At 39.4% G+C, this 27,550-nt stretch overlaps 2 protein-coding genes across 3 annotated transcripts in view; both read left to right on the top strand.

Annotated features, from left to right (window-relative positions):
* ARNT (aryl hydrocarbon receptor nuclear translocator) overlaps positions 1-8,002 on the top strand; it is a 68,418-nt gene extending 60,416 nt beyond the window's left edge. For both annotated transcript variants that reach the window (XM_055584356.1, XM_055584357.1), the window contains 8 exons: positions 2,159-2,269; positions 2,430-2,502; positions 2,655-2,778; positions 2,970-3,072; positions 3,455-3,602; positions 4,514-4,676; positions 5,100-5,266; positions 6,007-8,002. In XM_055584356.1, the coding sequence (XP_055440331.1) occupies positions 2,159-2,269; positions 2,430-2,502; positions 2,655-2,778; positions 2,970-3,072; positions 3,455-3,602; positions 4,514-4,676; positions 5,100-5,266; positions 6,007-6,096 (979 nt within the window). In that variant the 3' untranslated portion in view covers positions 6,097-8,002. The remainder of the gene's footprint in view (positions 1-2,158; positions 2,270-2,429; positions 2,503-2,654; positions 2,779-2,969; positions 3,073-3,454; positions 3,603-4,513; positions 4,677-5,099; positions 5,267-6,006) is intronic.
* A 1,315-nt stretch (positions 8,003-9,317) lies between these two features.
* On the top strand, positions 9,318-22,177 carry CTSK (cathepsin K). Its single transcript, XM_055584375.1, has 8 exons — positions 9,318-9,485; positions 11,230-11,353; positions 11,822-11,944; positions 12,030-12,185; positions 13,888-14,106; positions 18,848-19,013; positions 19,296-19,401; positions 21,503-22,177. Exons 1-8 carry the CDS (start codon positions 9,472-9,474, stop codon positions 21,600-21,602), a joined length of 1,008 nt encoding a protein of 335 aa, XP_055440350.1. The 5' UTR covers positions 9,318-9,471; the 3' UTR covers positions 21,603-22,177.
* Positions 22,178-27,550: the final 5,373 nt, after the last annotated feature.

Genomic DNA, 27,550 nt, shown 5'->3' on the forward strand with positions numbered 1-27,550 from the left:
ATAAGTTATACTCGGATTTTTGACTACTTGGAGAGTCAGTGCCCCTAACCCTGAATTGTTCAAAGGTCAACTGTATTTCAATTTTGTTTTATACATCAGTTTATTGTTCTAGTCTGGCAAATTTTTTTTTTTCTAGAACGGGTGTCTGCAAACTTTCCTAAGAGAACAGATAGTAAATATTTCAGCATTGTGGGACATACAGTCTCTATTGCAGCTTCTCAACTCTGCTCTTGTAGTACAAAAACAGTTCTAGACAAATGAAATGAATAAAGATGGCTGTTTTCCAGTAAACTTTTATTTACAGAAACGGGCAGTGGACTGGATTTGGCCTGTGGACCATAGTTTGCTTTAGAGCATAGCTATATTGACTATTAGTTTCTCTTTCTCTAGTCTTTCATTGTTTTCTGTTTGAACTTTTTCTCAGCTTTGTAAGAGTTTTTTAAAATAGATTTCATATACCATAAAGTTTACTCATTTAAAGGGTATAATTTTTTTAGTATGTCACAGGGCTGTGTGGGTATTAGCACACACAAAATAGCTATTACCCCCAAAGAAATCCTATACTAATTAACAGTATCTTCCTCAAGCCCTGTGTAACTTAATCTATTCTGCGTCTCTCTAAATTTGCCTGATCTAGACATTTCTTATACATGGAAACACATTTTTGTTTATCCGTTCATTGGTTGGTGGATATTGAGTTGTTTACATTTTTTGGATACTAAGAACGCTGCTGTAAACATCTGTGTACAACTTTTTGTGTGGATATGTTATTCTCTTGGGTATATACTGGCTCAGCTGGTAAAGAATCTGCCTACAATGCAGGAAACCCCGGTTTGATTCCTGGGTTGGGAAGATCCCCTGGAGAAGGAATATTCTACCCACTCCAGTATTCTTGGCCTTCCCTGGTGGTTCAGATGGTAAACAATCCACCTGCAATGCAGGAGACTTGGGTTTGATCCCTGGGCTGGGAAGATCCCCTGGAGGAGGGCATGGCAACTCACTCCAGTATTCTTGCCTGGAGAATCCCCATGCACAAAGGAGCCTGGCGGACTATAATCCATGGGATCGCAAAGAGTTGAACATGACTGAGTGACTAAGCACAGCCCAGAATTGCTGGGTCACATGGTAACTCTATGCTTAATCTTTTGAGAAACTCCCAAATTGTTTTCCAAAGCTGCTGTACCAGTTTGCATTCTGAGCAGCAGTGCTGTACTTTTCTCATCAGCAGTGTATGCGAGTTCAGCCTCTCCACATTCTTGCTGTCTTTTTTTATTGTACCTAGTGGGTGTCAGTTGTCAAGGTACTTCTTTTCCATTTAATCTTTCTGTGTAGAATTGGCCTTGAACCCACTTCTGAAGATCTGATTAGAAATAATTATCAAGTGTGAATAATACTTGGTGACAACATTGAGTCTCTGTATCCTCTAATTCAATTTTTAGGGCTCATGAAGTTTAATTTTTTGTTAATTAATTTAGTATAACAGTAGATTCAGTTATAAATTTTCATTAACTTAGGACTCAGGTCATTATAGTTTGTTTTTTTTTTACATCTTTATATTTCTGAACAGCTGTTTTGTGTTTCTCTTTTGCTTAAATTTTGAAATGTTTAAGTCTTTTTAAGAAGTTGTTTCTGGAAATAATGGCTTTTCCCATTTTTGCATACTACAGTTCTTCCTACTATAGTTAATTTTAATTAATTCTTAATATTTTATTTTGTAATTAATATTCTTTGTAGAAAATTTGGAAAGTATTGAAAATAGTAAAGAAAAGGAAAAAAATTCTCACCATCAAGAAATAGTCTTTGTTAATGTTTCAGTGTGTACTTTCATCAGTTTTTTTACTTATGCTTTTTTTAAACACAATATATGGATATGCAACATACACATACACACATCCACAACTACTAGGTATTGAATACCTGGAAGGAGTTAGAGCCCAAACAGGATGAACTCTTGGCTGTAGGACATAGTTTCTATTTGTATCATGTTGTTTATAGTGCGAATTATTTGCTGAATCTGAGGTTACAGGTATCATAGGGATTGGGCTTTAAAGGGGAATTTATCAGTGATTACCCCATGTATCAGTGAATCTGTAGTATCTTTTGTACAGAGTCAGATGCTTTTTTTTTTCTTTGTTGTCTCTACTCTTCATTTTCCCAGGAACTCTAGCCAGGAACCACGGCCTTCACTGTCAAACACAATCCAGAGGCCACAGCTAGGTCCCACAGCTAATTTATCCCTGGAGATGGGCTCAGGGCAGCTGGCACCCAGGTGAGAAATGGTGGAACAATTCTTTATTGAGCAGTGACTAGCCTGGGGAGTGGCAGTCTGCAGTCACACTTTTTTGTTTGTTTTAAGCCCTTTCCCCAGATCCTTTTTAAAATAACTTTTTTTCCCCCTATTTTTCTTTTTACTTGCCTTTAACATGTAGGCAGCAGCAGCAGCAAACAGAATTGGATGTGGTACCAGGAAGAGATGGACTAACCAGCTACAATCATTCCCAGGTTAGTATGTCGTCTTTAAAGGATGGTGAACATTTCTTTAAGAAGTGTCCCCTAGAGCCAGTTAAAGTGTATGTGTATCTTTATATGAATTTTCGAATTATTGAATTGTCATGTTAAACTTTCATGGTTATTTTTATCATTACATTCCACAGGTTTCTGTTCAGCCTGTGACAACCACAGGGCCAGAACACAGCAAGCCCCTTGAGAAGTCAGAGAGTCTGTTTGCCCAAGATAGAGATCCAAGATTTTCAGAAATCTACTCCAACATCAGTACGGGTATGTTTTTTCCTTATTCTCATTTTAAATTCTTATTTTGATCATTTATTGATGGGCCTGCAGCTGCCCAGTCAGTAGTCTCCCAGCGTATTTCCACTTAACCCTAATACCTCGTGAATAAATAGGAACTTGCTGAACTAATATACTACAGCCCCTTGACTGGCCCTCCCCCAACTCCTTTTGGTCCACAGATCAGAGTAAAGGCATCTCCTCCAGCACTGTCCCTGCCACCCAACAGCTATTCTCCCAGGGCAACACATTCCCTCCTACCCCCCGGCCGGCAGAGAATTTCAGGTGAGCCCCGTATGTGTGTGCTGCTTTACAGGGCAACTGAGGGATTCAGTTACTGAATCCAGGTTTTATTCTTGCCTAGCTTTCTCTGGTTATCTCACACAAAGCAGTGGAACTTGTTGGCCTCAGATGAGACGAGCTTGCTTTTCTTCCTCTGTTTTCTTTGCACCTGTCCTGCTGCCGTGTTCCAGGTTCCATCTCTGTGTGTCCTGATCAGTGTGTGACTGTCAGTCTTCTTCGTCTTTTCCAGATTCTGTTATCAAGTTTTCCTTAACCCCCAGGGAGTCGAGGGAATCTAGAGATAGCACTAGATTGTCCTGTGATTCCTAGATTCTGTGATAAATGCACCTTTTTCATCCTTACCTCACTATTTGTTCACTCCTAGAAATAGTGGTCTGGCCCCTCCTGTAACCATTGTCCAGCCATCAACTTCCGCAGGGCAGATGTTGGCCCAGATTTCCCGCCACTCCAATCCTACCCAGGGAGCAGCCCCAGCTTGGACCCCTAGCACCCGCCCAGGCTTCTCTGCCCAGGTAAACCTTCTCATCTGTCTGTCCCTTGTATTTATTGTTTGTTTGGTTGGTTAGGCTTTTTCCATATGTAAAATTATTGTCTATCTTAAACGTCTTTTCTTGACCGCCCTGCCATCCTCTGTCTTCCAATTTTTATCTTATTGGGAGCAGGAATTGTGTTGAAAAATCCTCGTAGAATATATATGTGTATATATATGTTAAGGCTAAAGCTAATATCCTTTTATATGTTGCTGTATACTTATTTTGCATAAGTAATATTTTAAATAAAAAGCCAAAATCAGAAATAAAACTCTAGAATTATTATACATGATATAACCTCATTTTATAAAAAAATACATAAATGAAAACTGGAAGAAATTATCCAAAAATGTTAACCATGTGTCTTTGGTGGTAGGATTATGGATGATTATTTCCTTTTTATTTTCCTTCATTTTGAAGATATCCCATGATGCGTATGCATTACTATTATAGTGAGGAAAATGTTTAGTTACCAAAAAAAAAAAAAGATATCATTAGGAACAAACAAATGCGGTGCAGATTGAATAATAAAATGATACAAAGTGTGTTTTTCTCTTTATATAATGCTATACTATTATTAATGCCTCTAGTTTTTGTATAGATTTACAGTTTATAAAATGCTTTCATTTATGTCATTTTCGTTTTAATTCTCAACTCTAAATGTGTATACTTTTACTAATCGCATAGTTCTTTGCTTTTTACACTTCATCACAAGTGCCTAAAATTAGTGTCAAAGGAAACTGGGAGTTAATTGGAAGAAATGTGCAATGGGAAATAAGTAATGAGGTTGGCTCCGAAGAATCCAATGATTGACAGAGGGTTAACTCCCATAGGAATGGTCTGTGCAATAATGTTAATGTTCTGTTTACTCTCTACCCCTTTCTTTCTTTTAGCAAGTGGTTACCCAGGCTACAGCTAAGACTCGTTCTTCCCAATTTGGTGTAGGCAGCTTTCAGACTCCATCTTCTTTCAGCCCCATGTCCCTTCCTGGTGCTTCCACTGCATCACCTGGTGCAGCTGCCTATCCTAGTCTCACCAATCGTGGATCCAACTTTGGTGAGTTCACACCAGAGTCAGGGTAACAGGAAAATCACATCACAAAGGAGAAAGGATTTAGTGGTTAAAATAGTTTGCTTTTGTCCTGGCTGTACTGACCTAATTATAGGGAAATGCATGGTGACAGTCCATTTGGAATTGAAAACCTACCCGCGTGAAAAGGACTTTATTAGCATGTGTAACAAAAAGCATGTAAAGTATTATAAATGTAATAATATGCACATTTAGTCTGAATGAGCAAAGGATCCTGTAGAAAAGACTCTACCTAGAGAAGAAAAATAAATTCGGGACTAGGGTTTGAAATAGAAAGGACAGAGGGTATCTAGGTAAAATTAATGATTTGCATGCAGTTATGTGCTCGTTTCTCCTCTCTAGTGGAGTTGGCAGATTGAAGTTGTTTATTTTTCCTTGCTATATTTCTAGCTCCTGAGACTGGACAAACTGCAGGACAATTCCAGACACGGACAGCAGAGGGTGTGGGTGTCTGGCCACAGTGGCAGGGCCAGCAGTCGCATCATCGTTCAAGTTCTAATGAGCAACATGTTCAACAGCCATCAGCACAGCAACCTGGCCAGCCTGAGGTCTTCCAGGTGAGAGGGTCTAAAGACTTCAGAAGACCAGAAACTGGGAGGAAAGAGTCAGGGAGGAGAGACAGAGAAGAAAGCATGCATGGATTGAGGTTAGTAAGTGGGAGAAGAGAAGAGTCAGGACACGTAAAAACAGATGTCATTAATTGAAAAGATTGTGAACTTAGTGTGCTGCACTAGACCGTCATTAGTGACGTGAAGCATCACGCGAAGACGTAAAAGAAAGTAATTTTGGTCCATTCACAGAGAACCATATGCCCATTTGATGATAGCAGTTTAGGTATAAAAATACTGAATACAGCTATAAGGGTCTGTTTACATAAATCCTGAGGGGACTGCAGTAGTTAGTAATCTCAGGTGGGATAAAGGAGGAGCTTAGTTTAAAACACAGATGGGAAGAAGGCAAAACAAGGTTTTGGTGGAAAACAAATAGGATAAGAGATACGCCATAAATATCCAGAGGGGATTTTATGAACTATGACGAGATTTTTCTCCCATTGAGAATAGTGAGGACTAGAAAAGGGGGAGAATGTAGAACTGTAGGGGGAAGGCAGAGAGAGAAGTAGGAAAATAGGTTGTCATCTGAAGAATTTAGAGTCGCTGGGAGTAAAGACGGCTAAAAGAACTCAGCACAGCAGAAACTCTGGGGCCAGGGTTGATAGTTCAGGGGGATGTTGGGAAGGAGCTCAATAAATGGAAGGATCAAGATGTGTGACCCAAGCTTATTCTTTTTCTCTTATTAGGAGATGCTGTCCATGCTGGGAGACCAGAGCAACAGTTACAACAATGAAGAATTTCCTGACTTAACTATGTTTCCCTCCTTTTCAGAATAGAACTATTGGGGTGAGGATAAAGGGTGGGGGAGAAAAAAAAATCACCATTTGTTTTTAAAAAAGCAAATCTTTCTGTAAACAGAATAAAAGTTCCTCTCCCTTCCCTTCCCTCACCCCTGATGTATACCCCCTTTCCCTTCTGACCTTTCCCTTGTCTTCCTGCATCTCTGAGATAACATTTATAGAAGAAATGGAGTGACTCCTCAACACTTTGGGGACCCTTTGAAAAATTGAGGCTGGGTTAGGTTAAGAATGTCTTTCCTTATGTCTCCTGACCAGAAATTTATGCAGAAACGATTTGTGCTGGGTCAAGGAGCAGGTTAGAAAACATTCACTATTTCCTTTGGATACTATGGCTTATTTTTGGGAAGAAATTCTGAATAAGGTGAGAGAGAGGAGAAATGTCCTTAATGTTTGAGGACCATGAAACATGGCAGGTGTACATGGGGTTTTCGGAAGTGAGTACAGGCGCTTTCTGCTGCCTGTGAGCAGTTCCTCTGGAATGAAATATGAGTAAGGAAATGAGAGAGAGAGAGAGAGTGTGTGTGTGTGTGTGTGTGTGTGTGCGCGCGCGCGCGCGTGTGAGTGTGCACATGTGTTCTGTGTTTGTTTCTTTCTCCCTATTAGGGAGTTATGCAAAATTTGTCCCAGATTTTATCTTTGTCTTTTTCTGTGTTTTCAAAGAGTCCTAAAGAGTTGAATCTTCCAATTAGTTTCCACTTAGTAATGCAGCCAAAGAGTATTTAAGTAAATGTCTTTGCTGCGCTTATTATATCTGTGCCCAGCCACTATGCAACTGTAAGCAAGTATATGAAGTCTTCTATTGATATGTTTGATCTCTCATTGAACATAGATAGTGATAAAGCTGGGTCATTCCTGCTTTTGGTGCTGTCACCTTGTATGGAGCATCTGCATTACAGAAATAGGCTGGCAAGGTAAACACGTTCAGAACCCCCTACTTGTCCATAAGGATGATGCTGCATTTTTCTGTCAGAATCACATATGATGTGTGTTCTCTAGAGGTTATGTCTGCATGGAAACTCAACTTCTTGGATTAGCAGTCCCAGTGAAAATTCTCACTGCTGGAATTTAAACCAAATACCAAGCCTTCTTGCAAAGTAACCTCTTTCATCCCATACTCAAAGTATCCAGTCTGCAAGAACTGAAATTTAGGTCTCTTCTGGACCTATATTTCTTTCCTCTTTGCTCCCTCTCCAATCTTGAGACTGGAGTTTGCTTTATAGTACAAGGGTAATAAATCCATGTGATAGATGGGACCTGGACTCCCATCCCGACAGGGTCACTTAATAATTAACTATAGCCATATAAATGCGGATACAGGTTACTACTCTCACTCTTTACCTTCCTCAGGTAACAGTCATGTGTATCAGCCTTTTTGTTGTTGTTCACTTGTTTGGCTCAGGCCAGTATCTTAAGTGCAAGACTGAATTGACAAGGAGAAGACATACTAAATGTAGCCATAGGGGACTGAGGAGCATAGTGGCCTTGGGGAGGGCTGAGAGAATGTCGTTAGGTTTCCCTCCCTTTTGTCTCCAGTCTGGTGCCAGGTAGTGAAGTGGAAAAGGAGACAGTTTATTTTTTTATTCTATGTGCACACATACAATATACATATATATTTATATCACACTTTAAGAAACCAAAAAGTTGAGTTTCCAATGAAATCCTTGTTTTTTTAATAATCAACTGTTTTTAAATGTGATCAGGACTATAATATTGTACAGTTATTATTGGGCTTTGGGAGAAGGGGAGGGGTGGAGAAGATGCTCTGGGGGTTTTGTTTCTGCTTTTCCTTCAGGGTTTTATTTTTGATTTTTTTTTTTTCTTGTTGGCCATTTCTGTACTGCTGGCATCTGTGCTGAGCCTTACAGTGGCAAAAATAAGGACATGTAGCAAAGATTTTAAAACAAAATATTTTTTCCTTTTGTAAACTTCCTTGTGTTGTGTGATCTTAATTGCGGCCTTATTATTCCATCCCAGCTCAAAAACAACAAACACCCACAACCAGTTGAATCCATAACTTGTGCTTCAAATACACAAACATGAAGCACAGTGTGTCTGTAATTTCAGGAGTCAGAAATCATAGGGCTCTGATCAGTCAGCATTCCTTAGTTGTCCTCCTGATCCTGACTCACTTGGAGTAAAATCATGAGGGACGTCTGACCATGGGATGGAGGGTAGGGGATTGCCCAAGTCCTTGGGAGAGGGGGATAAATTGGGACTTGAGACCAATAGGGCACTTCTGGTTTTAAAGGAATCAAGGATAGGGAAATTTAAACTATTTAGGTCTAGACATCGTTTCCCTCTAGGATAATGTATTTCATTAAGAAATTAAACCCATGAGCATAAACCTGTTTTCTTGAGGGTCTGTGTATGTAACCCAGCTAGAAACAAGCTGGATACCATGTATTATTATTTTTGTTCCAAGGACCCTCTTTTCCTCTTCCCCCCACATCTGTTTATGGAAGAAAATGTTTGGGGATGTGGTTTAGGGACTGAACTAGATTCTCATGATCTGTCACATGCCTGGATATTGAGGGAAGCATTTGGAGAAGCTCATATGACTGGCCCTGGATTGGGGATTTTAATAATTGAGACAGATAATGTTCATCAGGCTTTGGCAGTGAAGAAGTCACAAGTGAATTTGTCAGTGCTTATGGCATTGATTCAAGCGCTGTCATAACCAGGAGTACTGTTTCTGGTTACTTTAGAACTGGTTTCATATGGATTTTTTGGGCATATCCTTCCTCAGCAAAATCATGTCAGTCTGGAAAAGCTATTACCCTGCCTGAAAGCAGTGACAGCTTTTAGGCAACAGGTCTATAAAATACAAATGATTTTGGAGCCTGTGACTTCCCTAAGATACTTTTTTCTAGTTTTTTGTCTTCATTTCCTCATCCGTGATGTGAGGGTCAGACACAAATTTTAAAACAAGTTTCAGAGTTGGAGAAATGAATAATAACAGGAAAAGGGCCAGAAAAGAGATAATCCCTTAGTGTAACACATAATATATGCTTGTCTATCAACCAAAGAGAAGGTAAGCCCCAACTTGGGTAATAATGTATTGAGGTCTTTTTTGTCTGTCTCAAAGGCAGGCAGCCATGTGAAACTAAATACCTAACTCTCCGCCCTGCCACACATGCTCCACATGCGCACAGAGGAAGGATACAAATCTGCCTCCTTCCCTCCTCCCTAATCCCCCTCTCTCAGCATTTCTATCTCCACTGCCCTCCCCATCCAAATTTTCCAGCCAGCAGCCAGAGCTGACTTCCGCAATCCTGGTGGAATAAATCCAGCACCCCTAGTCATCCGGCCACATTATCCACACTTCTCTGCTGAGACGAGCCCAGAGAACAGATGCCCATCAACAGGTAACATTTTCAGCTTCCTGGATCTTTTAACCTCTCATTCCTGTCAGTTCTCCATTTTTAGGAATATTAGGAACGTAGTGACTTGTTTATCAAAATGAACTTTATAGGCTTTCTGGAGGAAAACAGTGATGTCCTCTTTGGTTATTTCCTGGCTAAGTAAAATCTGCCTGGAAATCTTTAGGACTCCTTTTATGGTTTATATGTATGTATACGTGGTTGATAGTGAAAGCAAAGAATATAAGGCCTTTACCCATCCCTCAAAGAGTGGCCTCAGGGTTGGTTTTTTTTTTTTTTGGTTGGTGGGGAGGCAAAGGTACTAAAAGGGTTAAGTTACTAGCAGGGAGGAGGAGAATGCAGAGGGGTGGTAGCTCAAGGTCTTCCTACTCTTGAGAATCTCAAAAGCCCTAACACTCCAGATATTAAATGTCCTGCTGGACATTTTTCCAATGTGCAAAGATTACACCAAAAATTGACAAGTTTAAAAATCATGCAAGCTGTACGACTTGCCGCAGACTGAACTTTTTCTTAAAATGGAGGACATGTGATTAGCAAGACACTACAAGACGTGAACGAAGCTAAAGTAAATTTCTGAAAAGCTGTGCGACTAATGATCACACAACATTGCTTTTCTGTCTTACGTTCTTCTAACAAACTTTGATTCTGAGGCTTTTTTGTCCTGTGAGGCAGTCCCAGAGGTATTTGTGGGTTTTTTGGTCAGAAAAAGAAAAGCTTTCCTCCCACAGCAGCTGGTTGAGATTAGGACAGTTTCCTGCCTAAGAAAGGAGCAGGAAGAGAAAGGAGGAAGTGCATAAGAACACTGAGGGGATATCTCAGAATAGGAGATGCTGTCAACTTTTCCCTTGTTCCCTGCTGGCAAGATTAGGAGCAGAATCAAAATTTAGGCAAGGAACAGAAGAATACCTTGAAGAAATGATCAGGAAGGAAAGACTTAGCTTTCCTTTGTGTATTCTCCAACCCCATTCATCTTAACCCTATACCTGTCCATCTCCTCCGAGTCTGCTGGGGACAGTGGAGCAGACAGGTGTTGCTCCCATCCTGATTGTCCATTTTCTTTCCCATTTCTGGTTATCTGTCCAAGTTTGTGTGTGTGTGTGTGTGTGTGTGATCTCCCAGAATACTTGGGACCAGGTGTATCAGCATCACATCCAAACCCAGACCCCCCTTCCCCTACCTATCATTTTATCATATGGAAATCACTCTGAATCTTTGTCTGCCTTCCTCATAGAGCCTAGTTTTCCTCTGCTTCATGGTCCAGAAGAAGGGGCTCCTAACTTTGGGTTCAGGAACTCCCCAGAATTATTGTATGTGTATTCATTTTTCTGGCAAGAGGAATTAATAGTGGGTTGCAATTTTTTATTAGCTTGTCATGTGAGTCTATGCTTACCAAAGATTAAGAACCATCTGTCTGAGCATATGGTTCCAGCTGTTTCCTCATCCCAAGTCAGGTTAGGAACCTCTGGACAAACAGAAGAGTCTCCCCCAATTATGGCTTCCCAGGTGGTGTTAGTGGTAAAGAACCTGCTTGCCAATGCAAGAGGCATAAGAGACTTGAGTTCCATCCCTGATTTAGGAAGATCCCATGGAGGAGGAAATGTCAACCCACTCCAGTGTTCTTGCCTAGAGAATCCATAGACAGAGTCTGGTGGGCTATAGTCCATAGGGCCGGCAAGAGTTGGACACGACTGGAACTACCACGCATGCCCCTAATTATCCTATTCTCCAGGATGTGGGGGCTCACGGTTCTACTACTGCTGCCTGTGGTGAGCTTTGCTCTATACCCCGAGGAGATACTGGACACCCAGTGGGAGCTATGGAAGAAGACCTACAGAAAGCAGTATAACAGCAAGGTGCCTGGGAACCTGGAGGAGAATCTGGGAGGGCTGGAACCCAAGACATCCAACCCTAGCTTCCAAATTCCCTTCTTCAAATTCAGTATTATAATAACAACCAAGCAAACCTGTCCCTGTTTGCTGTTAACATATACTCTCTATTCCTACTCCTCAAGTCATCCTCAATCAAGTCCTATCTTTTCTTTATAACTGTCATATAGGTCTCTTTTGGGAAGCCTTCTCAAATAATGCTATTAATCCATAAGCAATTTTCCCCTATAAATAAGAGCTTTGAGTTTTTTTATTTGCAGTTGTTTATATATTGATCTTTGCATGCTCTTTACAATGCCATGGTCAGTTCCTCAACTAGATGGTAGATCCTCTATGATTATAAATTTAATCTCTTCTGAAAACCTCCACAGTACTATCTAAGTAACTTTATACACAGGACACAGTCTATGCAAATACTAATTATGCTCCGTTTAGGTGGATGAGATCTCTCGGCGTTTAATTTGGGAAAAAAACCTGAAGCATATTTCCATCCATAATCTTGAGGCCTCACTTGGTGTCCATACATATGAACTGGCTATGAACCACTTGGGGGACATGGTGAGTTGAACCTCAGTTCCTGGTCTATCTGCCTGTTTTGTCTTGGTTCCCTGCTTATGCCTGGTCTCTCTCTTCTTTGTCCCAGACCAGTGAAGAAGTGGTTCAGAAGATGACTGGACTCAAAGTACCCGCTTCTCGTTCCCGCAGTAATGACACCCTCTATATCCCAGACTGGGAAGGCAGAGCCCCAGACTCTATTGATTATCGGAAGAAGGGATACGTTACTCCTGTCAAAAACCAGGTATCCTCCTTTCTGTTGGGTGTGGGTATGTAAGCTAGCATGATCTCTCCCTTTTTCTGCTTCTTTGTTCTAAGGTATGAGGGCACCAGAAAGAGAGGGGAAAGAATTAAGTTACACCTCCCACTGCCAAGAGAATAAAGCCTATTCTGTTGTTTAACTCATCATCTGTTTTTGTAGATTTAGGTTGTTTTTTTTTCTTTTTTCTTTTCTACAATAGTATTGCTATAAGCACCTGTGTGCATATATACAAATATTTATGCAAAATAAATCTTAAAGTTGGAGTCAGTAGGTCACAGAACCCTTTCCACAAAAGTTTTTACAATCTTACATTCTTACCAGCCTGAGAATGTAAGTTTTTCCACAACCTTAACAATGCTGATTATATCTGCCAGATGATCTAACATTCATTCAACAACTACAGTTTTTGCAGAACCTACCAGGTATAGTGCTAGACAGTAGAGAGGACTAAGACATAACCTGTGTTCTCAGGAAATCCCCAATCTTAAAAAATAGAACTAGCAGGAAAGAAAAAAATGTATCATCTAGCTGAACACACACCAATAATAATAGCTAGCACTGTTGGGGAGATTATTATTATTGCACATAATAATTCATCCTTTATATGAATTAACTTTTTAAATTCTCATAATCTCATTATATTATTATTATTCACAATTTATACATAAAGACAGTGTGGTACAGAGAAGTTTAGTAATTTACCCAAGGTCATTGATCTCTTGTGTTACAAAGCCAGTACAGATGGTCCCTGATGTTTTTTTTTAGCAAGATAATAAATCCTTAATTATTCTTCTACATTGTTTTTACAGCAAGTATCTTATGCAGATATACACAATTAGTATCATTGTTTCCAACACAATAGTTATATTTTTATAAGTCTTCCACATTTCTATTCCCTATGTGCCCAAGACCTGCCTTTAAAGAGTATTTCTTTTATCTGCAGTATTTCTTCATTTGTAAAAGTATTAAAGAACATGGAAAACTTTTCCTATCCTAGAGTAGTTCTCTGACTTTCTAATGGTTCACCTTATGATATTTTTGACTTCATGATGGTGTAAAAGTGATAGGCATTCCGTAGAAACTGTACTTCAAATTTTAAATTTTGATCTTTTCCCAGGCTAGCAATATGTAGTATGATACCTTCTCCTGATGTTAGGCTGTGGTAGCAGGCCATGGCTCCCAGCCAGGCACATGGTCCTGAGGGTGAACACAACTACAGCCATTCTGTTTTTCACTTTCAGTACAATTATAATTCAATAAATTTCATAAGATATTCAATATAATTATAATTCAGTAAATTACAGGAGATATTCAACACTAATAGGCTTTGTGTGAGATTATTTTGCCTGACTGTAGGCTAACGTAAGTGTTCTGAGTACATGTAAGTCAGGCTGGGCTAACTTACTAACATTCAGTAAGTTAGGGGTATTGCATTTTCACCTTACTGTTTTTCAATTCATGATGGATTCATTGATTTATTGAAGTGCTGTACTCTGCTTTACTACAACAGTTATTAATAGCAACAATAGCAGTAGAACACTGCAACAAAGGTTAAGTGAAGGGAATAGCAAAGGGAATGGGTGCTGGAATTTATAAAATGTATGAAATTTTATCGGGCAGGTAGAAGAGAGAAACAGAAAGTGTGAACAGCAATTACTAATGATTTCTCTGTTATGCCTCTCAGGGTCAGTGTGGTTCCTGTTGGGCTTTTAGCTCTGTGGGTGCCCTGGAGGGCCAACTCAAGAAGAAAACCGGCAAACTCTTGAATCTGAGTCCTCAGAACCTGGTGGATTGTGTGTCTGAGAATGATGGCTGTGGAGGGGGCTATATGACCAATGCCTTCCAGTATGTGCAGAAAAACCGAGGCATTGACTCTGAAGATGCCTACCCGTATGTTGGACAGGTGAGACTGTCCCACATAGCCATATAATTCTGTAATGGCTTCTCCTTCTCCAGCATGACACTTTGTTCTGGAAACAGTTCCAGAGATCTTGTTTTCTGTTACCCTATCCAGCTTTCTTGATGAAATGATTTCCCACAAAAGGTGAAGAAGATTCCCATAGTTTGGGAGAATTTGTGTGTGTGTTTTAAAATTAATTAATTTGTTGCTTGACGTGGTCTTTCTCTAGTTGTGGTGAGTGAGGCCTACTCTCCAGTTGGTGGCTTCTCATTGTGGTTGCTTCTCATTGCAAAACTTAGGCTCTAAGACATGTGGGCTTAGTAGTTGTGGAGCACAGGTTTTAGTTGCCCCACAGCATGTGGGATTTTCCCAAGTCAGGAATCGAACATGTGTCTCCTGCATTGGTAAGTAGATTCTTACCCAGTGGACCACCAGGGAAGTCCACTCTGGGAAAATTTGGGGAGCTTTAGGCTACCATGGCTCCTAGCTGTCTCTCTGCCCTAGAGAAAGACAGGCTATCCCATAGATCTCTGAGTAGGTCTCTATAACTCTCTATTCAACTCTTCCACTCCCATCAGAAATCTCTAAGCCCACCATACTAATTTCATGAATCATGTGGCTTTATTTTGTATGATCTCAATGTGGATTTGGGGAACATTTAAGCAAATTATGTAAGTTAACATGTTAACATGTTTAAAATGAGAGAAAAAAGCAAGTTGCTTCATATTGCAATTTTAGATATGAACTCACTTCCTCCCATAAGGTCCTTTAGTAATAGGAAGATCTTTCTTATCTAAAAGGAAGAAGATCTGAGGACATTTTTATATACATGGAGTTGATAGGTAATATGGGGCCTTTGCAGCAGGAGCCTTTAAAGTAGGGATTGCAAGTCTGAGTAATACAAATGATGGCTACCGTGTGCTAAGCCGTGTACTTAGTGCATGTTCTCATTTAATCCTTATAAAAGCCCAGTCAGTCAGTCAGTCAGTTCAGTCGCTCAGTCATGTCCGACTCTTTGCGACCCCATGAATCGCAGCACGCCAGGCCTCCCTGTCCATCACCAACTCCCGGAGTTCACTCAGACTCACGTCCATCGAGTCAGTGATGCAATCCAGCCATCTCAGCCTCTGTCGTCCCCTTCTCCTCCTGCCCCCACTCCCTCCCAGCATCAGAGTCTTTTCCAATGAGTCAACTCTTCGCATCAGGTGGCCAAAGTACTGGAGTTTCAGCTTCAGCATCATTCCCTCCAAAGAAATCCCAGGGCTGATCTCCTTCAGAATGGACTGGTTGGATCTCCTTGCAGTCCAAGGGACTCTCAAGAGTCTTCTCCAACACCACAGTTCAAAAGCATCAATAGGTGAGGACTTAGAAGGACATAGACACTTAAGGGGATAAAATGGCATATTCAAATTCACACCTCTAGTTATGTAACAGAGCCAAGATCTACCCGTCAGATCTGTTTATCTGCTGCAAATATCCCCAGTCTTGTCTTCTATTCACACATTCAAGAATTTCTTTACTAGAATATAATATCTAGGAACAGAATTGTCTGAGTCTTTGGCTCTGTGCATCTTCAACTATACTAGATGATGTCAAATTTTTTACCAAGGTATTTGAAAAATTTATATTCCCATCTGCATAGTATAAGAAATCCGGTTGGTTCACAGCTTCGTCAATATCTGCATTTCTTTATGAATTGACTGCTTATATCTTTTGTGTGTGATTGTGTGTGTGCTCAGTCGTGTCTGTCTCTTAGCAACCCTGTAGACTGTAGCTCACCAGGCTCCTCTATCCATGGAATTTTATAGGCAAGAATACTGGAGCAGGTTGCCATTTCCTACTCCAGGGGATCTTCCCAACCCAGAGATTGAACCCGTGTCTCTTGGGTTTCCTGCACTGGCAGGTGGATTCTTTACCACTCTGCTACCATGGAGGCATTTATATCGTTTGCCCATTTTAAATTAGATTTTATTCTCTTTCTTACTAATATTTAAAAAATGTAAAAAGATATTTGGATACTAATACTATGTGTATTGGGCTTCCCTGGTGGCCCAGTGGTAAAGAATCTGCCTGCCAATGCAGGAGATGTGGGTTCAGTCCCTGGGTCAGGAAGATCACCTGGAGAAGAAAATGGCAACCCACTTCAGTATTCTTGCCTGGGAAATCCCATGGACAGAGGAGCCTGGCAGACTACAGTCCATGGGATTGCAAAAGAGTCAGACATGACTTTGCGACTAAACAACTATAACTATGTGTTAACTATGTGTTTTCTTTTCTTTCTGTTTATGATGTCTTTCAATCCAGAAAATTTCTTAATTTTAGAAAAATTATTTTTTTCCTTTGCAATTTGAGCCTTTAAAAACCCAGTAACAGTGAGTTTTATTTATTTATATTTAGTCATCTGAAGTGATATCTGATGCAATAAAATGCTCATTAATATAAATGACTGAACAGATCCATTTCACTGGATACTCAACAATCTACATAGTAAAGTCACTTCAACACATCCTCATGAAATTTCATGCCATTATTATTTCATGGTTGTTTTTTTTTTTTTTTTAGTTGTCAGGTATACACATCAGGAAAGTTGGAGGTTGTGTGTGGAAAGATTTTTCTTTTATCTGTATACAGTTTTCATAGGGCTTCTAGTGTAAGGTGCAGCATACTAAAGCTGCCCTAACAGATTAGCTTTTTAATTCTGAATACATCAGGCCATTAGTGACATAACCCAAATGTGACAAAATATTGATTTAAATTGTTAAATATTTTTTTGACAACTTTTTGTTGTCACTTGATATCAAAAAAATTAAATCCTAATAGTATATACAAAAAAACAGATTCATAGTTATAACTTTTTTTTCCATGTTGCTTTATCCAGGCAGCCAATTTAAAGGTTTGTCTAACTATATTAAAAAAATAAATATTATTAGAAGTATTATTAGTGTTGATCACTTATCCATTGACAGCTTACATCATTTATTCAGTACTGTATTAACCAGTTTGTTGAGGGATAGTTTAATAACTCAGAAACTCTGAATAAAAATTATATAACATTTGAATCCCTGTTTTGAAATAGAAGGAGCAATTGACTTACAATCTTTGTTCCTTTACCCCCTCAAATGATCTCTTCAGCATTTTAGAGGAATATGTAATAATTTTGGTTTTATAATCAGTCAAAATGAAGAGTTGGCCATTATAAGACATGTGTTCCATTTTTAATATTTTGAATCTTGGACAACTGTTCTCATTATTTTTATTGTATAAAACTGAAAGAACTTCTTATATGAACATGTAAATGAATGGAAAGAGGTTGCGAAAAAACAAAGCTTAAAAAAGAAGGCAGCAGGCAGATAATACAGTAATTTAAGTTCATTCCAGCCACAATACAAGTTATTTTTACTTTAAAATATCATTACATGGTATCCTTCCAAATCCATCCCCTAGATATTTTATTGTACTTGTATATCTATGCAAGTTTTGGTACTAGGAGGCACCAAGGGTTTGGATTATATGGCAAAGGAATCTAGAGAAATTATTAATACAGGATGTTCCTATAATCTTAGACTATCAGGTCAAATACTACCATTATTGTTAGTGTTTAGATAATTTTTTAAAGTATTTATTTATTTATTTTTGGCTGGATCGGGTCTTGGTTGCTATGCAGAGGCTTTCTCTAGTTGTGGCAAGCAGGAGCTAATCTTTGTTTCAGTGTGCAGGCTTCTCATTCCAGTGACTTCTCTTGTTGCAGAGCACGGTCTCTAGGCATGCAGGCTTCAGTAGTTTTGACACACAGGCTTAACTGTTCCATGGCATAAGGGATCTTCCCAGACCAGGGATCGAGCCATGCCGATCTTAACCAGGTGAATTCTTAACCACTGGACCAGCAGGGAAGCCCTATGTAATATATTCTTGTAGATGCAACGTTAGGGTTTTTGAGGGGAAAATGAACTGACAAAAAGAATACACCCCTTTGACGTGGGTTGCCATTAGATTCCATGATTCTGGCTTGACAATGAAACACATCATTGTTAACTAGACCTGCAAAACATAATGTTGGAAATTCACAGGCTAAATTACTGAGTTCTTTATTAATTTGTTTCAGTGTCATGTTATGTGATTTTGCCTCTCTCTCCCATGAGGGCACAAGGTCAGCCAGAACGCTGCCTGATACAAGTGCATGGGGCCAACCAAGGTCTTCTGTCTAGCGGGGGCTGGGCCTCCTCCCAACACAGGAGCTGCTGCCTCCTTGCCTACCGAGGATCACACATACTACATTGCCAAAGTTGATTTGTGGGTTGTTTGTTTTTTTTTTTTAATCTAATTTCAGAAATCTTTATCTTCTCTGAGGTAATAAAAATATTCCTTTTTTAAAGTTTTATAGTGTTTTCTTTCACATTTATGTTTTAAAACCACTTGGAGCTGATTTTTGGGCATGGTACAAGGTATACAATTTTCATGTTCTTTAAAAACTTTTTAATTTAATTTTAATTGGAGAATAATTGCTTTACAATATTGTGTTGTTTTCTACCATATATCAGCATGAATCAGCCGCAGGTATATGTATGTCCCCTCCCTCTTGAACCTCCCTCCCACCTCCCACCCCATATTCTTTTCTTACAGTTTCTAAGATGGTGAGGAGAGAACAGACCCTTGGTGGAGACTCAGGTCTGCTGCCGTGCACTGATGTCACCCAAAACTTTAACAGACTTTCTCACCAGTTCCTATTTTAACCTTGTTTTTCCAGGATGAAAATTGTATGTACAATCCAACAGGCAAGGCAGCTAAGTGCAGAGGGTACAGAGAGATCCCCGAAGGAAATGAAAAAGCCCTGAAGAGGGCAGTAGCCCGAGTGGGACCCATCTCTGTGGCCATTGATGCAAGCCTGACCTCCTTCCAGTTTTACAGAAAAGGTAAGGTGCTGTTCTTATAGAGCACAATCAACCTTCTCTCCTGATGTGGACTGGGCAGCTTCCCTAAGGGTACCAGGCATTTTCAGTACTTGTTTCCATAATCAGACTGAGTGTACCAGAGAGAAACAGCTGCCACAGCACAGACCATCTCTTTTGTAAGTCCTCTTACAAAAGACTGGGACAGGATTCTACAGAGCGTCTCCTAGAGTGGGAGACCCCACAGACCTAGCTAATGCAACCCTTGGATTGCAGAAAGCTTCACCCTGGTAATTTGTTTCCTAGGTGTGTATTATGATGAAAACTGCAATAGCGATAATCTGAACCATGCGGTTTTGGCAGTGGGATATGGGATCCAGAAGGGGAACAAGCACTGGATAATTAAAAACAGGTAAGTATGGGAACCCTGTATTTGTCACCCCCTCACTCTCTTAACACTCAACCTCAATTTCCCAATATTCCTTTTTTTCCCTCAAAGAAAATTTTCTCAAATGTTTCAATTCTACCTTCCCAATCTGAGGCTATTCATTCTAACATAATGGCCAGACAAGAGTACTAAAGGTATGTGTTGGACAGCTAATCCGTGTTCAAGGTACTTAGTCATGCACACAAACATGTCTGTCTTCAGTGATCTCACAGCCCCTAAAAAAGACAGACCTAGCTAATGTGAGAACGTAAAGGAGCACCAAGAGCCAGCAGGAACTGTGGAATTATATGTATTTTTTCTTTTTTCTCTAATGTGATTGGTTTTTTAGGGAGGTTTCCATCATGAGTCTGATGGTAAGCATTAGGGAACAATATAAACAATGTAAAAGTTTAATATCCCCTTGTGTAGCTTTTTGCTCTTAGGATAGACATATATCAGAGTTGGGCAGAAATTTTGAAGTCTGTGAAGATAATGCATTTCAAAAAGTAGATATGAGCACCAAAAACAAAATTAGTATTTCCTTCTCTATTATTGGGAACAAATAAAACTATAGGGCCCGTTGGCTCCCTATTTCTCTTTAGCTCCTTATGACTTTATGGATGGGGTGCAGATTTATAGGAATTATTCTTTTCCTTTCCTTATTGATCAGTACCAGCCTGGCAGTAGCACTGATTAAACTTTCTGTCCTTGATGCCCTCCAAAGGAGCAGGCATCCTAGACTCTGGGGAGTTCTCAAGCTCGGTATGCTGCCTGGAGGGCTGGCAGGATGGAATGTGAGGCTGGGAATAACTTTTTAAATCACAGTCTGAACTAAGGGTGAGCCTGTGCATCTTCCTAAGAGGGTATTCCTTCTCCCACAGCTTCTGTCTTGTGTTCTTCCTTTCTCCTTTCTCAGCCCAGGCACTTACCCTGTCCTTTCTTTTCGATCAAGTGGTAAGTTCTACATCCAAGAGAGCTGGGAAGAATAAAGGACATACCCAGGCAGGATCAGGGTCATTGGGAACCCCTGGATAAGGGAACAGGGGTAGGGTAAATTGCTTAAGTAAATGTACCAGGTGATTGGTGAATTTTCTGGTTGGGAAAAAAGGAGAGTAAACTTATGAAAATAATTTAGGAAGATATATGGACCAATCTCTCCCCATTCCCCTGTCTTTGTGTCTGCCTCTGTCTTTATCTGTATCTAATCTTCCAACCTTTCCACTTGTCTCCTTAGCAGTCTCATCTGTTCTTATGGCTTCATTCATCTCTCCTATGATTGTTGTTGAGGTGCTCAGTTTGTCTGACTCTTTGTGAGCCCATGGACTGCAGCACACCAGACTTCTCTGTCCTTCACTATCTCCTGGAGTTTGCACAAACTCATGTCCACTGAGTCGATGATGCCATCTAACCATCTCATCCTCTGTCGCCACCTCTTCTATGGGTTCACTCCCAAACCAAAATCACCAGCTTCAGCCTCTCTTGCCTCTTTCTTATGCTCTAGACTCATGTTTTCAAGATAATTCATCACAAAACTCAAGTTGAATGACTTCACACTCCTAATCAGAAAACTTCAGTGTCTCCTCCACTATCATGGGCCAGAGAGTCAAAATCTTTAGCTTGGTGAGAAAGATCCCTTTAACCTAATCTCCCACTATACCCTGTCAGGCACCCTGTTCTTCAGATATATAATTTTTTTTTTTTGGAGTATACTTGATCCACGATTCTGTGATAGCTCTGGGTGTATGGCAGTTAGCTACATGATCTTAACACATATCCCATGCTTTCCTGCCTCTATTACTCATTTCACTCTCACCCGCTGGCTTCCCGTTTCCACAGGTCCAAATTCTATCAGCCTTTGGGCTCAGCTCAAATGCCACCTCTTTAGTTAAGCCCTTTTTGATCCCCTTGAGCAGAAGCAATCTCTCTTGTAACACTATGCCTTCTCTCCATTTCTTGACTTTAAAGTCTTTAAAGGTAAAACTGATTTATTTATTTTGGTAAGCCATAAAAACCTAGCACAATACTCAGTAAATGTTTTGTTGAATAAACTGAGGGTACTAAGTATTTTCCTTGCTTGATCCTACAGCTGGGGAGAAAACTGGGGAAACAAAGGCTATATCCTCATGGCCCGGAATAAGAACAACGCTTGTGGCATTGCCAACCTGGCCAGCTTCCCCAAGATGTGAATTCCACCAGCCAACCCTGTCCTGCTCTTCCATTCCTTCCACAATGGTGCAACATGCTTATGTACCTTGAAGGAAACTGGCGTGCCTTTCTTGACACAGATGTGGTGACACAGAGATGGTCCGTTCAGTCTCCCTGTTTGTGTTTCAAGTGACACTCCTACTGCTTTCTTCTCTTCACCCAAGGTCTTTAATTTTTCATTGTTGCCACAGTAGAATTTCCCTAATAGGCATGTACTCTTAGGCTAAGAGATGTGACCAGCACCTGCCCTGACTGTGTTGTTCTGAGGCCAATGCTGTATAGAGGCTAGAGACCCTCAGAGAGGCTAGATTCTCATTCACAGGGACTAGTTAGCTTTAACCACTTGATAGGACTAAGGTGACCTGACTTCTCAGTCTCCATGTTTACCTCTCTATCTTCCAGGTAGAAATTCCACCCCATTAATAAATCTATCCACAATCTTTGGTACAAGTTTACATGATACAACAAATGTGTTTTCTTTTTCCTTCTTTGCATTTTTAAAGTAAACTGTGTTTATTGCTTATCTATAATTTAATAAATAGCTGTTTAGTAAACATTCATTTTGTGTCAGATATTGGACGAGGTGCTGGAGACAAAAAAATGAACAAAACATATTCCTTATATATGATGTGTTCACAGTTTGGAGATTCTGTTGCATAAACAATTTATCCTAATTCATTTATTTGTTTATTCCTTTGTTTATTATTATTCATTTATTTGTTTATTCCTTCCACTAACATTTTTTAGTGCTTACTTGGTATTAAGAATTGTACTAAGTTTCAGGGATTAAATGGATATAAAAAGATTTCAATATTTAATTCTATCTGTATGGAGACCAGATTAAGTGATACATGAACCTAGGTCTTGAAAAATATCTTTCTGTGGTTTGAGAACCTGAACTTTTGCTTTTACCAAAAGAGGAAATTGAAACTCTTTATAATAATTCCTAAGCAGTATCAATTTTAAAAGAGCTTAGCTGGCTAATAGTAAATCAGTACAACGAGCTTTTGCCATTTTTCACAAAATATTCTTTGAGCATCTGTTATTACTACTAGAAAGAGTTCACATTTATTGAACACTGACCATGTGTCAGGCACTACTTTATTTCATGCTGTGCAAAAACCATTTATTTTGTGTGTCAATATTAATTACCATGTCATTTGCAATGTATTCAAAGCTACCAGGATAAAACAAATTAGTAAGATGCGGCCCTGACTTCTGTGAAAGTTATAGACTAGTGACAGACATAAAAACAACTAATAATATCAACCATAATTAAATAAATATGAACTGTGGAAGCTCAGGATTGAGTCATTCATTCTTAAAATATTTTAGATGCAGTTTCATTGAAAACAAAGCTTTGAAATGTCTGAATGTGCAGAGAAGACTGGGGATTGAGGGGGATGAGGGAATGGAGAGATTGGGCGTGATGTGAAGAGTTGGATGAGGTGAGGCTGAAGGTTCTGGGTGAACAAAGCACCAGGAGAGATGTATGTGTGTGAATGATAAGGGCTGCAGTGGCTGCAAGTATGGGGTGCAAACACATATACATGGTAGAGCCGAGGAGAGAAAGTAGTTTGGAGGTGAGTCCAAGAAGGCCTTGAAAGCATTTGGTGTGCCAAGAAGTTCATACTTTATTCTAGAAACATTCAGGCATTTAATTGGCATCAAATATTTTTGAGTAGGAGAGGGACTGGAGAAGGCAATGGCAACCCACTCCAGTGTTCTTGCCTGGAGAATCCCAGGGACGGTGGAGCCTGATGGGCTGCCGTCTATGGGGTTGCACAGAGTCGGACACAACTGAAGCGACTTAGCAGCAGCAGCAGCAGGAGAAGGACACAATCAGGTTTTTGTTTTTGTTTTTTTTAATGTTAGCAGTGATCCTCTGGCAGTGCTGTAAAGAACAAATAACAGATGAGGAACAAAATGGAGATGCAAGAAAATGGAAAGTCAACATTTAGGAGACACTGCACATACTCTAGGGCTTCCCAGGTGGCACAGTGGTAAAGAATCCACCTGCCAGTGCAGGAGACATAAGAGATGCTGGTTTGATCCCTGGGTCAGGAAGATTCCCTGGAGTGGGAAATAGCAACCCACTCCAGTATTCTTGCCTGGAAAATTTCATGGTCAGAGGGACCTGATGGCTACAGTCCTTGGGGTAGCAAAGAGTCGGAGATGACTGAGCACACACACACATACTCTGCTGCTAAGTTGCTTCAGTCGTGTCTAACTCTATGCGACCCCAGAGACAGCAGCCCACCAGGCTCCCCCGTCCCTGGGATTCTCCAGGCAAGAACACTGGAGTGGGTTGCCATTTCCTTCTCCAATGCATGAAAGTGAAAGTGAAGTCGCTCAGTTGTGTCCGACTTCTCGTGACCCCATGGACTGCAGCCTACCAGGCTCCTCCGTCCATGGGATTTTCCGGACAAGAGTACTGGAGTGGGGTGCCATTGCCTTCTCTGCATACATACTCTATTTCTTCTCAAAAAAGAATATTTAATGGAAGCATAACTCCTACTCCTGAACTTTTCTGAAGCACAGGTATTAATTTAGCAGATTGGGAATGTAAAACGGCATTCAGACCCCAAGAATAGTATATTGAAATGTGTAGGTATGAGTGAGCACATACAGTAACCTGCAGGTAGTCTCTGTGATGTTTGTAAAGACAAGCTTGAGAGAGGTCTGATTCCTCACTATGCAAATCTACACACTTCTAGTATTTTGATTTTTTTTTTCTTTCTGCCTGAAGAACATCCCTTAAAATTTCCTTTTGTATGGCTATGTGAGCAAAGATTTGTTTTATTCCTTTATGTATTTGGGTTTATTTCTAGATTTTCTATTCTGATACCTTAATATATATATATATCTGTACTTAACTGGTTTCATACATTTAATAATGTTTTAATATCTAGTCACATTAGTCTTCCCCTTATTACTCTCCTTTTCTAGATTTTTTTTCCTGAAAAGTCTTGTTTTCTATTTTTTCCATGTGATCTTTAGAATTAGCTTGCCACGTTGTCTAAAATTCTGGTATTTTTATTTGGATGACATTAAATTTATATCTTTAATTAGGGAAAACTGACTTCTTTATGGTATTGAATCTTCCTATCTAAGAGTAAGAGGTGACTTTATATTTTGTCAAATGTTCTTTTGTGCCCTTCTTACAGATATTACCCATTTCTCGCTAACGTCTTTTCTAGTGAGTTTACCTTTTATTATTATTTTGCACTTTAAATGTGGTCTTTTCCAATATAATTTCTGATTGGATGTGTATTTGAAAGCTGTTGATTTCTCTTATATTCGTTTTGTACTCAGCTGCCTTACCTTAAGTAGACTTGTGGAGCCAGCATTTCACATTCCTGCCCGAGTGCTGAGTGTTCACTTCTTCACTTCCTCATCCTCTCTGTATTGTCTGATGCCAGCTGTCCTGGTGGGCGTGAGGTGGGTCTCAGGTGTGGGTTTGGTCTGAGTTGCCTTGGTGACTGATGCTGTTGAGCATCTTTGCATGGGCTAAAGAGCCATTCAAATGTCTTTCTTGGTGAACTTATAAACTTTTGCCCATTTTTAATTGGGTTGTCTTTTATTTAGTCCAAAGAATTCTTTATATATTTTGCATACAACTCCTTTATCAGATGTATGATTTTCAGATATTTTTTCCCAGACTGCAAATTTTCTTTCCATTTTTAAATTTTTTTAGGCCATGCTGTGTGGCGTATGGGATTTGGGATCTTAGTTCCCCAACCAGGGGTCAAACCCGTGCCCCCTGCATTGGGAGTCTTAACCACTGGACCACCAGGGAAGTCCCTTCTTTTCAATTTCTTAAGAGAGTCTTTTGAAATGCAAAGATTTTTATTGCTGATAAAATGCAGTTCAGCAGTTTTCCCGTGTATAGACTATGCTTTTAGTGTCATGTAACCTTCAGCAAATTAGTAATAGGGGGAAACACATTCAGTTTGATAAAGAACATCCACAAAATACTTACAGGTAACATTATACTTTGGAGAAGGGAATGGCAACCTACTCCGGTATTCTTGCCTGGAGAATTCCATGAACAGAGGAGCCTGGTGGGCTACAATCCCATGGGGTTGCAAAGAGTAAGACACGACTGAGCGACTAACACAACCACCACCACCTTACCTTGAATTCTTTTTTGGTTTGTACTTTTTGCAGTTGATTCTTCTGATTTTGGGGAGAGGTTTTTGAGTATGTGAGCATATCATCCACAGAAGTCAGTATTACTGTTTTCTTTGTGATTTTTGCCTCTAATTTCTTTTTTGTCTGTTTACATTAGATAGTATCTCCAAAATGATGCTGAGCAATAGAATTGATAGGTCTCAACTTAGCACGTGATTATTTTTATAGATGTGTGAGAAATTCCCTTATAAAAATGTATATAATTCATGTAAGTAAACTTCAGTAAATGAACATCTATATTGTTTCCAGAGTTCTGTTACAAATCATACAGTAATTATTAATATTTTGACACAAGTTTTTAAATTACTGTAAATCAAGTCTGTAATTATATTTTTTGTTTCTTTCATAATAACAATATTAGCTAACATTTATTGAGCTTTACTATGCAGACCATAATGTGTTAAATGTTTTACCTACCCTTATTATTGCCATTTTACAGATTTCAAATAGCTTCTGCAAGGTAACCTAGCAAGTAAGTGGTTGAACCAGGATGCAGACCAGGTCTGTTTTGTTTTTCTTTCTCCTTTTACATATTTTATTATTTATTTTTATTTTTAAATTTGTTATAGAACACTTTAAACATATATATGAAAGGAGAAAGAGTGGTAGAGTGAATCCCTGTATACATCACCATTGTCAACAATTACCAACATTTTCCAATCTTGTTTCGTCTATTTCTTCTCATTTTTTTCAGTGTTTTAAAGCAAATCCCAGATATCACTTCATAAATATTTCATTATACATCTCTGAGTGAGAAATTTTTTAATATAACCACCATGCCATTAGTACATCCAACAAAATTAATAGTTATTTCTTAGTATCATTTAATATTTAGCCCATTTTAAAACCTCTCCAATCATTTAATGGTGTTTTTTTACTGTTAGTTTTCTCAAATTAGTATCCAAACAGTTTTATGCATTGCATTTATTTCCTAAGTCTCCTGTATTCATTGACAGTCACCTCCTCACCCTGCCCTCTCCCCACACACACCTACTTTTTTTTCTTGTAATTGATTCCATGGAGAAGCCAGATCATTTGTCCGATAGAATGTCTCATACTCTGCATTTGGCTGACTGCTTGCTCTTTTGGAATCCAAGGTCCTAGTGCTCTTAGCTATAATATACTCTATCTCTCATTATCTTTCATAGATGTTGTGAGGAGGATATGAAAATTTACAAGAGACAGCCCATTAACTTTCAGTGGCACAGATATTATAATACTACTGGGCAGTTTTATTCTTTTATAGTACACATCCTTCTTGCTGAATTTTCAGGCTCTAATACTCTTGAAAAACCTTCAAAATAACAGCTTAGTTTGTCCATGGACTTCAGGAATTTGATTCTTCACTTCTGGGCATTTATAGCCTAAAGTCTGCTTTCCTGCGACAACTTAAGGAAAAACATACAAGGTGAAAGTTGTGAGTTACGTTTTATTCAGGGAGCTTACTGAGTACTATAGCCTGGGAAACAGCCTCTCAGTTGCTGTAAGGGGACTGCTCCAAAGAGTTAGGGGGAGGAGCAAATATGTATATGAATTTTCTTAGCTGGGAAATACACATAGTCAAGCATACATCTTGTCAAAAGATTACTGCTAACTACAAAGAACAGGTATCTCAAGTTAATAATTTCAGTGCTTTTCTATATATGGAAAAATCAATCTTCCTGACCTTTTCTTAGACATGACACAGACACAACTGAGCGACTTACAGCCTTTAGAGAAGTACACATCAAATAAT

This window comes from Bubalus kerabau, chromosome 6 (assembly GCF_029407905.1).
Source record: "Bubalus kerabau isolate K-KA32 ecotype Philippines breed swamp buffalo chromosome 6, PCC_UOA_SB_1v2, whole genome shotgun sequence".
Lineage (NCBI taxonomy): Eukaryota > Metazoa > Chordata > Mammalia > Artiodactyla > Bovidae > Bubalus > Bubalus kerabau.